This window comes from Bos javanicus, chromosome 1 (genome assembly GCF_032452875.1).
Source record: "Bos javanicus breed banteng chromosome 1, ARS-OSU_banteng_1.0, whole genome shotgun sequence".
Classification (NCBI taxonomy): domain Eukaryota; kingdom Metazoa; phylum Chordata; class Mammalia; order Artiodactyla; family Bovidae; genus Bos; species Bos javanicus.
The window spans coordinates 99,381,996-99,397,228 of NC_083868.1; the positions used below are offsets into that span (position 1 = coordinate 99,381,996).

Here is a 15,233-nt window from a genome sequence, read left to right on the forward strand (position 1 = left end):
GGTGGTGTCACAGGAGTTAGCATTGTCAGTCCTTAGGCTCCAGGAGGCCTGAGGCTGTATGCTCAGAGTCATCAAGCAGTTAACATCTTCCATTTGGAAGGCAGGGGGATGGTTTCACATCTACAAAACAACTCAGGAAATGGGCATCAAATACTGTTATCTAGGTACTTCAGAGAGGAGCTAAAGCAGAGGATACAGGTTAGGCCTGTCCCAGGAAAGCCCCATGGGGTCCTGCTCAGTTACAAATGTATATCCCTGCTCAAATTTTCATCTTTGCAGAGTCAACACGAGGAGCTAAAGAAGCAACACAGCGACTTGGAAGAGGAACACCGCAGACAAGGAGAAGACTTCAGTAGGACATTTAATGACCACAAGCAGAGATACCTGCAGCTGCAGCAGGAGAAAGAACAAGAGCTTTCTAAGCTAAAAGGTATTTGGAAACCTAATGAGCCAGTGTGCATGGAAATGAATACTCATATTAATGTTTGAATGGAACAATAGGCTTTTGTTTGCTTGGTGATTTATTTACATCACATGTAGTGTTTTACCAGCTACTTCTTTATGATATTTCACACTGATCTCTCTGGTTTGTTTAGGGAAACAGTAAAGAATACTTCGTGTTTCTCAATGGGATATATTGGTCTTGTTGGGCAAGACAGTTCTTTTTGTGCATTGTGAGACATTTAGCATCTCTGACCCTACCCACAGAATGCCACTAGTGCTCCCCAGTCACGGTGATAGGTTTCCAGATCTCCACTGGGGCACAAAGACTCTGTTGATCACTTATGGTCACTTCAAAAAGTTCAGGCTCTGAAGTCTGCCTGCCCTGGTGAATCAATGACTAGTTTTATGACCATTGGCAAGTTGTATAAATCTCCACAGACTCAATTGTCCTCATCTGTAAAAGTGGGATATTCATTAAAAGTATTAACCTTATAGAGTTGGTATGAGGATTAAATTATGCAAAGCACCTAATACAATTACTGGTACATGGTAAACCTTCAATATATGCTAACCACCATAAATATCAGTACCAGGTATTTTCATAGTAATATGAAATGAAATACATCACTTCTGAGTACATATGAGTTCTGAAAAAGGGCAACAGCATATTCTACAGTCACCTATTCGGTCCTGAATAAGTTTGAAGTGTGAGCTTTGGTTTAAAAAGGTACACGGTGCTTACATAAACAAAGATGAAATCAGAGTAAGGTCTTCTATAATCTAGTTAATGTACTGTGCCTAACAATTTCCTGGTTTTATGTAAAATGTCGTCATAGAAATCTGCTGTGTGATAGGTCTTTTGGACTTTCTGTACTTTTCTTTTGCTATGCTTTGTCTCTCAGTATTCCAAAATAATAGGTTAATAATGGTATTCCAAAATAATAGGAATACATTGTAAGTATTTTCTAGGTGCCAGACCTTGGCATACTTCACATAATTTAGTTCATTTAATTTTAGTGAGAGGCTTAAAAGGCATGTTATCTTATGTCTACTCTATATTTACGCCTTTCTTTGAAACTCAGTCCACGTGTAGTAAAATTTTATCAAGAAATCAGAACTGTGGAAAATAGGAGGACACTGGTATGTGAGTTCTGCATACTCAGACAATTCAAGCCTGATGGCTGGTCTGAACATCCTGGGATCCAGAACAAAAGGAGAAGTACAGTCAGTTCTGGGACTCTTGTCATCAGAAGAGAGAATCTCCCAATATCTTGGAGGGTGAGAGAGAGACTGAGACAGAAACATGGAGAGAGAGAGAGAGCAGTATTTTTGGTACCAGTTAATATTTGGAAGCAAGGTCTGATGCTGTAAAGAGCAATATTGCATAGGAACCTGGAATGTTAGGTCCATGAATCAAGGCAAATTGGAAGTGGTCAAACAGGAGATGGCAAGAGTGAATGTCGACATTCTAGGAATCAGTGAACTCAAATGGACTGGAATGGGTGAATTTAACTCAAGATGACCATTATATCTACTACTGTGGGCAGGAATCCCTTAGAAGAAATGGAGTAGCCATCCTGGTCAACAGAAACGTCTGAAGTGCAGTACTTGGATGCAATCTCAAAAACGACAGAATGATCTCTGTTTGTTTCCAAGGCAAACCACTCAATATCACAGTAATCCAAATCTATGCCCCAAACAATAACACTGAAGAAGCTGAAGTTGAATGGTTCTATGAAGACCTACAAGACTTTCTAGACAACACCCCAAAAAGATGTCCTTTTCATTATAGGGAACTGGAATGCAAAAGTAGGAAGCCAAGAAATACCTGGAATAACAGGCAAATTTGGCCTTGGAATAAGGAATGAAGCTGGGCAAAGGCTAATAGAGTTTGGCCAAGAGAATGCACTGATCATAGCAAACACCTTCTTCCAAAATATAGGAGAAGACTCTACACATGGACATCACCAGATGGTCAACACTGAAATCAGATTGATTATATTCTTGCAGCCAAAGATGGAGAAGCTCTATACAGTCAGCAAAAACAAGACTGGGAGCTGACTGTGGCTCAGATCATGAACTCCTTATTGCCAAATTCAGACTGAAATTGAAGAAAGTAGGGAAAACCACTAGACCATTCAGGTATGACCTAAATCAAATCCCTTATGATTATACAGTGGAAGTGAGAAATAGATTTAAGGGACTAGATCTGATAGATAGATTGCCTGATGAACTATGGATGGAGCTTCGTAACATTGTACAGGAGACAGGGATCAAGACCATCCCCATGGAAAAGAAATTCAAAAAAGCAAAATGGCTGTCTGGGAGGCCTTACAAATAGCTGTGAAAAGAAGAAAAGTGAAAAGCAAAGGAGAAAAGGAAATATATAAGCATCTGAATGCAGAGTTCCAAAGAATAGCAAGAAGAGATAAGAAAGCCTTCCTTAGCGATCAATGCAAAGAAATAGAGGAAAACAACAGAATGGGAGAGACTAGAGATCTCTTCAAGAAAATTAGAGATACCAAGGGGACATTTAATGTAAAGATGGGCTCAATAAAGGACAGAAATGGTATGGACCTAACAGAAGCAGAAGATATTAAGAAGAGGTGGCAAGAATACACAGAAGAACTGTACAAAAAAGATCTTCACCACCCAAATAATCACGATGGTGTGATCACTGACCTAGAGCCAGACATCCTGGAATGTGAAGTCAAGTGGGCCTTAGAAAGCATCACTACGAACAAAGCTAATGGAGGTGATGGAATTCCAGTTGAGCTATTTGAAATCCTGAAAGATGATGCTGTGAAAGTGCAGCACTCAATATGCCAGCAAATTTGGAAAACTCAGCAGTGGCCACAGGACTGGAAAAGGTCAGTTTTCATTCCAATCCCAAATAAAGGCAATGCCAAAGAATGCTCAAACTACCGCACAGTTGCACTCATCTCACACACTAGGAAAGTAATGCTCAAAATTCTCCAAGCCAGGCTTCAGCAATATGTGAACCGTGAACTTCTAGATGTTCAAGCTGGTTTTCAAAAAGGCAGAGGAACCAGAGATCATATTGCAAACATCTGCTGGATCATGGAAAAAGCAAGAGAGTTCCAGAAAAACATCTATTTCTGCTTTATTGACTATGCCAAAGCCTTTGACTGTGTGGATCACAATAAACTGTGAAAAATTCTGAAAGAGATGAGAATACCAGACCACCTGACCTGCCTCTTGAGAAACCTATATGCAGGTCAGGAAGCAACAGTGAGAACTGAACATGGAACAACAGACTGGTTCCAAATAGGAAAAGGAGTACATCAAGGCTGTATATTGTCACCCTGCTTATTTAACTTCTATGTAGAGTACATCATGAGAGACGCTGGGCTGGAAGAAGCACAAGCTGGAATCAAGATTGCTGGGAGAAATATCAATGACTTCAGATATGCAGATGACACCACCCTTATGGCAGAAAGTGAAGAGGAACTAAAAAGCCTCTGTGAAAGAGGAGAGTGAAAAAGTTGGCTTAAAGCTCAACATTCAGAAAACGAAGATCATGGCATCTGGTCCCATCACTTCATGGGAAATAGATGGGGAAACAGTGGAAACAGTGTCAGACTTTATTTTTTTGGGCTCCAAAATCACTACAGATGGTGATTGCAGCCATGAAATTAAAAGACACTTACTCCTTGGAAGAAAAGTTATGACCAACGTAGACAGCATATTGAAAAGCAGAGACATTACTTTGCCAATGAAGGTCCGTCTAGTCAAGGCTATGGTTTTTCCTGTGGTCATGTATGGATGTGAGAGTTGGACTGTGAAGAAAGCTGAGTGCCGAATAATTCATGCTTTTGACCTGTGGTGTTGGAGAAGACTCTTGAGAGTCCCTTGGACTGCAAGGAGATCCAACCAGTCCACCCTAAAGGAGATCAGTCCCAGGTGTTCTTTGGAAGGAGTGATGCTAAAGCTGAAACTCCAGTACTTTGGCCACCTCATGCGAAGAGTTGACTCATTGGAAAAGACTCTGATGCTGGGAGGGATTGGGGGCAGGAGGAGAAGGGGACGACAGAGGATGAGATGGCTGGATGGCATCACTGACTCAACGGACCTGAGTCTGAGTGAGCTCCAGGAGTTGGTGATGGACAGGGAGGCCTGGTGTGCTGCGATTCATGGGGTCGCAAAGAGTCGGACACAACTGAGCGACTGAACTGAACTGAATATTTGGAAGACATCTCATAGAAATTTTAAACAACTTAATATGGCAGTGCCTTTGATGACACTTCTAAGTGATTTTCACATCGGCAGTTTTGTTTGATCATGGTCCCTGACAGTAAATTGTGATAGACGAGGCTCTGTCATGGCAAACCATGTTGTGTGTAGTCCAAGTGATCTTTGGTAGATTAATGTGACATGAGGAGGGAGTTTAGAATTTAGAATATAGATAACGAGTTGATACCATGTAAGCTTAGATGATTCTCATCATTATGGTTATAAGAAGAGCTGACACTCAATAAATGTTTGCCATGTGTCAGTACTGGGTGAAACTCTTCATGCAGGTATCTTCTTTAAGCCTTATAACAACCTGGCAGGTAGGCATTATATTTAACCCAGTTCAACAAATGAAGAAATTGAGGCCTGCAAAAGTTAAGTAACTTATGGTCACACAGCAAAGGCACAGGAGACACTGTCCTTAAGGTTATAAACTGAATTCCTTTAAAAGTCAGCCGTGTATTTCAACTGCATGTGTGCGTGTGTATACTGAAGGCCCATCCAGCCTGTGACACACTTGGGGTCCTCTTGGATTGCTGCTGGTGTCCCGTTTGACGTTTGAGAAAATCTGCTGTTACAAATAGGTGGACAACCACTAGCGACATTCTCACCTTCTTCTTGATCTCTTTCCAAATGTGTCATAAAGCCAGTGCCCAGGGATCAAGCAGGGACTCTTAACGGAGTGAAAGCGGGCAGAGAATATGAGGCGGCGTGGTGACCGGCAGTTTTCTGCAGTGCTCACGGCCACCCTGGAGACAGTAAAGTTTTGCCTGCAGGGAGTGGCTGCCACTCTGGGGACAGTTTGCCCAGCACTGTGCAGGCCCACACCTGCTGCTGTCCCAGCATTGTTCTAAAACAGCACCCCTTTCACTGTCGACAGTATCTCCCATTGGAAAATGAATCATATGGTCACCCAGCTGCCATTTAACTTCTGCTGAGAATTGGCCTGATGTTGCCAGAATCTTATGAGACCCAGCTTCTTGATTTTTACTTGGTTACAGCCCTTCAAATGTGGAAGACACTGTATGTTGGCTAACACCTGCAGGGGCCAAAAAAAAAAAAAGTCTGTGTGTTGGCCCAGGGGCTACCAGTTCATAACAGATAATCTCCAGATACAGAAAATGTGGGGAAATTACCAAGAGGCTGTTCCGCGAATTGTAGGGCTTGTGGCTGGGGAGGTTTTAAGACTTCACTGTGATCACTGCAGTCTCACATTGTAACTGTGCAAAGAATTGTCCAGTAGCTATTGGAGGAAGAGTTTAGACCAGTCAAGAACTCGATTGTGGGAGAAAGAAAATACATTTAGAATTTTTGAGCAGATGAGGTGTCTGTCCCTTGTTTCTTGAGTTGCTTTTGTAACTGAAATCCCTTTGAAGGACTGTGGAAATTTTTCATGGCTATGAGAGAGGCAGTTTGTGCTTTTTGATAGCTTTATTTTTAATTTATGGTGAGACTAAAATCTTAGATGACCCCTACCCATTACATTTCATTCCTAGGGGTTTGCTTATTAACAAAAATATTTCATTTTTAGCTCAGGAGTAATTAAAAATCCTTAACTTCTATGCCAGATAGCTTGTTTAAGCATATTTAAACCACTGAGCCAGATTGTATTGGGTTGCCCAACTGAATCTGTGCCACATCCCAAAATGGTGCTAAGTTTTGTTGATTTGGAGTATTGTACTGTCAAAGTTCAAAACGATCTTTGAAAAAGTTATGTGAGGCTTTAGATAGGAAAATAATAGAATCAAGAGCCTGAAAGGCCCAGGGCTTTATGCATGATTTTCCTTTTTCTAAAATAGAAACCGTGTACAATCTGAGAGAAGAGAACAGACAGCTGAGGAGAGCGCATCAGGACATGCACACACAGCTGCAAGATGTCAAGGTAAAACAGCAACAACAACCTAAAAACCCCAGCATTTGATTGATTTGTGTTTGCCTGCTTTACTTTGTAGTGACTTAAAAGTCGTTCACTACTTGACCTGCTTTACAATCCACACTGTTATTTTGGGCTTTTGTGGAAAGTGAACCTGCCCATTACTTCTTGTGCATTGTAAGCTAAAGAATGATCTGGAAATCTCAGCGTTTGCATTAGCACTGGAATGATTCTTTTGCCACGTGGTTGAATCTTAATAAGCTTTTTATTTGAAAAGGTTTATTAATAACTAAAGGTATTTTTCTTCCTGTTTTGATTTCCTTCTAAGTGATTATGATTTTTGGGTAACACATTTTAGATTGTGGATTACCACCTTAACCATGGTCTTCCCTCTGCAAAGATTTTTGAACTTATCAAATGCTACAACAACAAACAAGCCAGCAAGTGAGCAGTGTTTGGGTGGCCATACCACTACCTGCCCAAGAGGAGTTTGTCCCAGAATGTCAAAACTCAACATGTAAAATTCTTTTTTGTGTAGCAACAGCATAAGAATTTACTCTCCGAGCATGAGCAACTTGTAGTGACTTTGGAAGACCACAAGAGTGCACTAGCTGCTGCACAGGTTAGAAGGGTAGCAGCCTCTCTGCGTTCTTTTTAAGTCTGCTTAACATTTCTGAATTCCTCTGTGCATGCAGTCTCTTAAAGGCCAGTCTTCGCTGAGTTCCTTAGGACAGAGCTTTCCTTATCCTGAAGATCATGCATGCTTTCAAAACTCAATCAAGAGAATATTAAGTAAAGCTTTGATTTTTTTCCTTTTCTTTTTTTTTTTCCTGCACTGGCAGTGTGGTTCATATGACTTTTTCTACCCTCCACCAACTCCTACATGCAGTAGTCTAATACTTGTCTAAGTCAGAGAATTCATCCCACATATGTGGTTTTTTCCACTATATAGACCTATGTAGACTCTTGCTATACTATCTGCAGGATTTTATATGCTAAGTACCTAAATAAATCATTGTAAAACTCTATATTTTACTCCTCCTTCCCTTGCTCCCGGCTTTACGCCTGCATACACTCCTTTTGGGCCTAGGCTTATGTGTTGTTAGGTCAAATTACAGGAAATAAGAAATCACAGGTAAATAGAGAAGGAAAACCAGAGTCGTAAGTTTCATTTGTTCAAAGCCTACAGCAGTCCTCGCACAAGGCAGGCCCTCAGTAGATAATGTATTAAATGAACAAATACAGATGTTACAGAGCTTAGTGAAGTAATGTCACACTGACTGTTTTACAGCTTTATCATTGAAACAAATAGGAATGGCTAGTTTAGTCACTGTATATTCTTAATCACTGGTCTTCACTTTTCTTCTCTTGGAAGAATTAAAAGAAAAGAGCAAAGGAAAACCAACTATTTGTTCTTACCAGGAGACTGTGCATTATTTTTTGTCTTTATAAAATTTTTTAAAAGAATCGTATGCCAGGCCCTGATCTGTTTCAGAGACTGTAACATCAGGGTCTGTAGGACCCCTTTTCAAGGCAGTCATTGATTATCCCCCTACAAAACTGTAGCTGTGTGGTAATTTTTTACATGTTTATCAATTAAATTAGCTTTAGAGGATATTATTACATTCAAAATCTTCTTTATAAAATTTCTGCCAAGCATTGTTACATGAGACTACTTTTCATACTGAAAAATATGACAGACCAATTTGAATACTCTACGTACTATAATAACAATAAATATTAAATTAAGCAACGACTTGAAAATTCAGAAAAATGTGAGTAAAGTAGTTCATTTAATGACCAAAACCAAATTCTGTTGTAAGCTCACTGAGGAATATTACTCACAAGATTTTGTAATAGAAAACAAGTTTTTAAATTTAATGTACATATATTTTTCTATTTCTTTGAATATCTTCTTGGTTCTTTTGGATGAGGTCGTCAAGTTTCTCCTGTTCTTTTACTCCCCAGTTGAAACTTTGCCCAGATCTGCTTAGAAAACAACTGCTATTTCAGGCATATACGTTTCTCATGTAAATCATCTTATGAGATTCTGTCTTGACAATCTGATTTTTAAATGTAATTAAGTGGGGAGAAACCAGGACCTGAGTGGAATTTGAGAGCTTAGAATTTGTCAGGGATTATCATAATAACTTTATATACAGAATTTTATTTAATATTCACAACCTACTGAGTTATATAATAACTGTATTTTTTTTAATAACTAAATAAGGTCAAAAGGAGTAGAGAAGCTGGCCCAATATCAGTGCCCAGAACCACCTTGAAGCTGGGATTTGTGGAGATTCTCTGTATTACAGTTATGTGGGCCTTGCCCCACACCTACTGAATACTGATTTCTAGGGTGGGCATCCAGGAGCCTGCATTTTTAACATGATCATTCCATAATTTAACATGATTCTTCATGCATGCTCATGTTTGAGGACCATAGTATTTCTCCCTTCAAAGGTTACATATGTAGGAGGAGGAGAAAGAAGAAAGGGTAGAATATTTATCTTATTAAAAGCATCGCTGTATAGATGTCATTTTTTTCCCCTTTGACCTCCAAAGTCAGTTTGCAAATGTTTTGATAGGTTTCTGGCTAAGGGCCACTGTTAGCCATATGGCACACGTTTGTACAAATGATAAAGAAGCACGCCCCTGAGACACATTTAGCAGGCAGACTTCTCTTTGTGAATTAGAGAGGCAGGAAGCAGGTGGGTGAGTGCCGTGCAGGTGTGCAACTGTGGCCAAGGGAGCAAGACTCGCCAGCCTCCTCTCTGCTCTGCTGGGCACAGTGAAGGGGCACCCTGCCTGGGAAGTGTGTTCAGAAGAGAGCTCTGGGTTCTTTGTATGTGCTTATGGAAATGTGTGTTTACACAGATAGCACTTCTGTTTTAGGATAACAGTGCTGGTACATATGATAAGCTAAGTATAAGCAGTCTATTGGTTTTCTTAACATATTTATTTTTTCCATCTTTATAGCTTCTGGTATTTAAAGTATCACACACCACACACACACACCCACACCTACACACACACATCCTACCACATATACACACAGATAACACACACATAAGTATATTCTCGTTCTATACCTGCATTAGTGCCTTTGTTATTTTAGAAGAAAAGGATATTCAGAATCAAAGAATGAGAATAAAAACCAGCCTCCTTTATGCCTATGCTACTGTTTTCCAAAACTGCAGAGCACAATACAGGGAGCTTTTTGGAGAGGTAGGGACCTTATGTGACCACAGATTGACTGGGAAAGAGGATGGCCTGAGTGATTTTACATATATAATCAGTTACTTATTTGAAGCCTATGGTTCTTTCTTTTCTGCTGAAAAGTGTTACTCAGACCATACTGGTAAAAGACATCTGCACTTAGATTTATATAAATGTGGAATTTTAAAATAGATTTTAATGTCCTAAAACTGATTGCATAGCTGTCTTTTAATAATGATATTTATACTAGAGAGTTATTTATAAAAATTCTGACTTAGTTTAATGTAGCATGGAAAACTAACATCTGCCTTAGATATTTTTCTCTGTTCCCTTTAACTCTAATTCTAATTTGCATGTGATTAAAAATGGTTGAGCATGTCCAAGTAAGTATAGCTAATGCATGGAAACAGTCTGCATATTTTTCCTCTCGCATTTAGGTATAATATTTTTATCTAGTCCTCCACTGAACCATCTATGAATGATATCCTTTTCCCTCCTCAAATTGTGCAATTTGCATCCAATTGTGCAATTTGTAATGCAGACTCAAGTTGCAGAATATAAACAACTGAAAGATACACTGAATAGGATTCCAAGCTTTCGAAAACCAGAACAAACAGAACAGCAAAATATCACCCAGGTGGCACATTCTCCACAAGGTGACAGCACAGCAAGAGACAAGTCGCCTGGAGAGCCTCGGGAGGTAAGAGTTGGGAACTGGCCTGTGGGCGAGTCATTTTCTCTGTCAAGCTGTTCTCAGGTGAACTACTCTAAATATGGTCAGCTCTTCCTGCGGAACATTGATTCTCAAATTTTAGCAAATATCAAGAGTTCCCCATTAGGGCTGTTAAAACAGGAAGAGCTGTTTTCAGCCCACAGGTTGGGCTTCCCAGGTGGCTCAGCAGTAAAGAATCCACCTGCTAAAGCAGGAGACTCAGGTTCAATCCCTGGGTCGAGAAGATCTCCTAGAAGAGGAAATGGCAACCCACTCCAGTATTCTTGCCTGGAGAATCCCATGGACAGAGGAGCCTGGTGGGCTAGTCCATGGGGTCACAAAGAGTCAGACATGACTGAGCAACTGAACAACAAGCCTATAGGTTCAGCTAATTTGGGATGAAACCTGAGGATCTGCATTTCTGTTTCAGCTGGCCTGGTGATGTACACTTTGAGAACTGCTGTCCTGTTTTCTGACAAACACTAAACTAGTTTTATTTCTTCATATGGGTCTATTTGGTTGAAAGAAGCTATCATGTCTGAGTATTTTAAGGTTTTTGGGGGGGGGGATTGGGGTAGAGTAAGAAGGTTAAATGATTGTGAGGATATTATATGATAATCACCCCACTCAAGTACTAAGTTGATAATATATTTGAACTTGATACTGTACTAGGTCATATAGCATATGTCAAAGTTTGTATTTTAAGACCTTCATGAAACTGCAAGAGAGTAAGGTCTAAAAACAGAATCCACTCTTTTGTATTCCCGTTCTTTATAAAATTAAGTCTTGTTGTTTAAGAATGTCTCCTAAGTGGAGCATCCCAAATGGTGTCACCCATGTGATTAATTCTTACCGAGTTGCTTTTGTAATCAGATCTTTCCCCTGACAAACACACTGTAAACAATGAGTGTTTGAGAAGACTCCCCAGCTCGTCTTCTCATCATCTTATAGGAATAATTAAGTTGGTATAAGTGGACTTCACTTGAATCTTCAGTCTGAGCAAAGCATTCCTTCACGGACAGCTTCTGTGTCCTGGATACTTACTCTTTGTCTGGGTCTTACATTGCTCTGAACTTCAGAAAACACAGTCAGTGCCCTGGTGTGGGAACTGGTTCTATTCTCCATCCAAGTTCAACTGGATTGATCTTTTAATGACTCTGACTTTTTTTTAGTTTTTCTATCTATGAAATGGAGGTAATAGTTACTTGCCCTAACCTTTCTCACAGGGATGCTGTGGAGATAAATGACAGGTGTTTGAAAGCACTTAGAATCCTTCAGAGAAATATTTCCTATAAAGCCAGCCAGCGTGCTTGCTAAGTTGCCTCAGTCATGTCTGACCCTTTGCAACCCCATGGACTGTACCCTGCCAGGCTCCTCTGTCCATGAGATTCTCCGGGCAAGAATACTGGAGTGGGTTGCCATTTCCTTCTCCAGGGGATCTTCCCAACCCAGGGATTGAACCTATATCTCTTGATTCTCCTGCATTGGCAGGCAGTTTCTTTACCACTCTAAAGCCAGTTCAGTTCAGTTGCTCAGTCATGTCCGACTCTTTGCGACCCCATGGACTGCAGCATGCCAGGCTTTCCTGTCCGTCACCAACTCCCGGAGCTTACTCAAACTCATGTTCATTGAGTTGGTGATGCCCTCCAACCATCTCATCCTCTGTTGTCCCCTTCTTCTCCCGCCTTCAGTCTTTCCCAGCATCAGGGTCTTTTCCATTGAGTCAGTTCTTCACATCAGTTGGCCAAAGTATTGGAGTTTCAGCTTCAGCATCAGTCCTTCCAATGAATATTCAGGACTGATTTCCTTTAGGATGGACTGGTTGGATCTGGTTGCAGTCCAAGGGACTCTCAGGAGTCTTCTCCAACACCACAGTTTAAAAGCATCAATTCTTCGGCAGTCAGCTTTCTTTATAGTCCAACTCTCACATCCATACATGACTACTGGAAAAATCATAGCTTTGACTGGATGAACCTTTGTTGGCAAAGTAATATCTCTGCTTTTTAATATGCTGTCTAGCTTGGTCATAACTTTTCTTCCAAGGAGCAAGCGTCTTTTAATTTCATGGCTTCAGTCACCAACTGCAATGATTCTGAAGCCCCCAAAAATAAAGTCTGTCACTGTTTGCATTGTTTCCCCGTCTATTTCCCATGAAGTGATGGGACCAGATGCCATGATCTCAGTTTTCTGAATGTTGAGTTTTAAGCCAACTTTTTCACTGTCCTCTTTCACTTTCATCAAGAGGCTCTTTAGTTCTTTGCTTTCTGCCATAAGTGTGATGTCATCTGCACATCTGAGGTTATTGATATTTCTCCCAGCAATCTTGATTCCAGCTTGTGCTTCATCCAGTCCAGCATTTCTCATGATGCACTCTGCATATAAGTTAAATAAGCAGGGTGACAATATACAGCCTTGATGTACTCCTTTCCCAATTTGGAACCAGTCTGTTGTTCCATGTCCAGTTCTAACTGTTGCTTCTTGACCTTCTTACAGGTTTCTCAAGAGGCAGGTCAGGTGGTCTAGTATTCCCATCTCTTTAAGAATTTTCCATACTTTGTTGTGATCCACATAGTCAAAGGCTTTGGCATAGTCAATAAAGCAGAAATAGATGTTTTTCTGGAACTTCTCGCTTTTTCGATGATCCAACAGATGTTGGCGATTTGATCTCTGGTTCTTCTGCATTTTCTAAAACCAGCTTCAACATCTGGAAGTTCACAGTTCCCATACTGGTGAAGCCTGGCTTGGAGAATTTTGAGCATTACTTTGCTAGCCTGACAGTAAAGCCAGGGTACTATCAATTCACACTTTCCAGGTATGCAAGGACTTGATAAGATGTGTACCTCCAGAAGCTGTCCTCAAGTGTCTGAGAAAAGACTTTTTCCCTTGGTTTATTTATTTATACAGTCCAGTTTCTCAGTTATGTTTCTGCTAATTTAAGAAGAGAGCTTCACATTTATTTCAATTATGGGACAGTCTGACCAAACAAAATATTTTTCCTGATAAAGAAAAATCAGGAGGATTTGGCAGGAGGAAGAGCAGTGACACATTTTCCTATTGATGTTGTGTTTACTTCATTCTGCCCCTTTTTTCTAAGAAATGAAGACCATATAGAAATCTCTGACGCTTTCAGAGAAAACTGATTTAAGTTCACCAATTTTAGAAGAGGAGTTCTCTGTAGAAAAAAACCTATCTTTTTTTTTTCTTCAGAGTTTTCTGTATTAATAATATAAAATATTCACAGACTTTCTCTGGTGTACAAAGAAATATTACTTTTAATACATTAAAATGTTTTATTGTACCTGATTTAATGGACACTATTTTACATGGATGTCCATTAGTAATGGCATTCTTTTTTTATATTAGGTAACAAAAATCAAAGCTAACTCATCCTCAATTTGATCTTATCCTTTTCTTTTCAAATAATTATTGAAGACAAAATTTACATCAAAGAAAATTGCATAAGTATTCAATCACTTGAAGTATGAGGATTTTGCCTTTTTATTCTGAGAGAACAGGAGTTAGACTGCTTTTGAGGGCAGAGTCTACTGAGATGTGGTCACTTACAGGCTTTACTTTTAGGTTACTTACGGTATGCTTTCCGTGATGAAATTTTGCTTATGTTATCTCTATTTTAGGTGAGATTACACAGTGAGAAGAGTTAAGTGACTCCATTGCAGCCATACTTTTCAGTCAGGACTCTATATTTCTAGACTCCAGGATTTTGCTTATGTTGTAACCCTGTAGACATGGTAATAAAGAAATTCTGTCACTACTTTCAAACTAGAGGAGTGTCATTTCCAGTGATGTGCTTGACCTAGGTGTCTCGAAATAGTGAAGTGTGGCAGAACCATGAAGCAGCCCCTGGAAGAACAGAGGAAACAAAACCTTACCCTTCCACCCAGAAGGAGGCAGAACTTAAGGCTCCCGCAGAACTGACCCATCAAGAAGCAGGACCCAAGGAGCCGGAGGAGCGACAGGTGGAGGAGGAGCACAGGCGGGCCCTGGAGGAGGAGGCCATGGAGCAGGTCGGGCGGCCTGAGCACCTCGAGGAGGAGCACGACCCATCACCCGAGGAGCAGGATCGGGAGTGGACGGAACAGCGTGAACGAAAGGAAGCCAGACTTGCCGCAGGGGAGGTTCACGCTGAGGTATGAGGTTGCCCAACCAGTCGGCTGGGGTAGAGGTTGTGGCTTTGTTTCTACATAATGTTGACCTATGAACAGGGCCACTTCTGTAAGGATTTTTCTAGTAAACACTAGAAAATCCGTGTTTGGTTGAATCTGAACATGGGAAACTGAGACAGAAGGGCCCCCACAGGGAGGCTGTGGAGGATCCGTACATACAGAGGGCTGACTAAAAGTTATATGAAGATTCTCACTGTGCTGCGGGTCCATGCCCCTAACCCCTACATTGTTCAAGGGTCAACTGCATCAAGGGAAAAGCCCATGTGTAACAATCTCTAAAATAAAATGGGGGTGATTTCACTAAATCTTCCATGTACTTATTTAAATGTTCTGTTGTGACATTAGTAGCACAGCTGCCTTACTCCAGAAAGGTGACTGGGGAAAAGAGAAGGTGCTGTAGGTGTTTATTTGTCAAGAATGCACAGTAGGGTGGGGGTAGGAGGGAGGCTCAACAGGGAGGGGATATGTGTATATTAAAACTGACTCATGTTGTTGTACAGCAGAAATCAAAACATTGTAAAGCAATTATCCTCCAATTAAAGTTTTT

The 15,233-nt window shown here is 40.5% G+C and overlaps 1 protein-coding gene across 4 annotated transcripts in view; it reads left to right on the plus strand.

Annotated features, from left to right (window-relative positions):
* The window catches only part of GOLIM4 (golgi integral membrane protein 4), an 83,827-nt gene that overhangs the window by 50,565 nt on the left and 18,029 nt on the right, over positions 1 to 15,233 (plus strand). For 2 of the 4 annotated variants that reach the window (XM_061416725.1, XM_061416736.1), the window contains exons 5-9: positions 280 to 430; positions 6,498 to 6,580; positions 7,110 to 7,193; positions 10,332 to 10,490; positions 14,321 to 14,650. In XM_061416725.1, the coding sequence (XP_061272709.1) occupies positions 280 to 430; positions 6,498 to 6,580; positions 7,110 to 7,193; positions 10,332 to 10,490; positions 14,321 to 14,650 (807 nt within the window). The remainder of the gene's footprint in view (positions 1 to 279; positions 431 to 6,497; positions 6,581 to 7,109; positions 7,194 to 10,331; positions 10,491 to 14,320; positions 14,651 to 15,233) is intronic. The other 2 variants (XM_061416747.1, XM_061416756.1) reach the window with 1 other exon arrangement.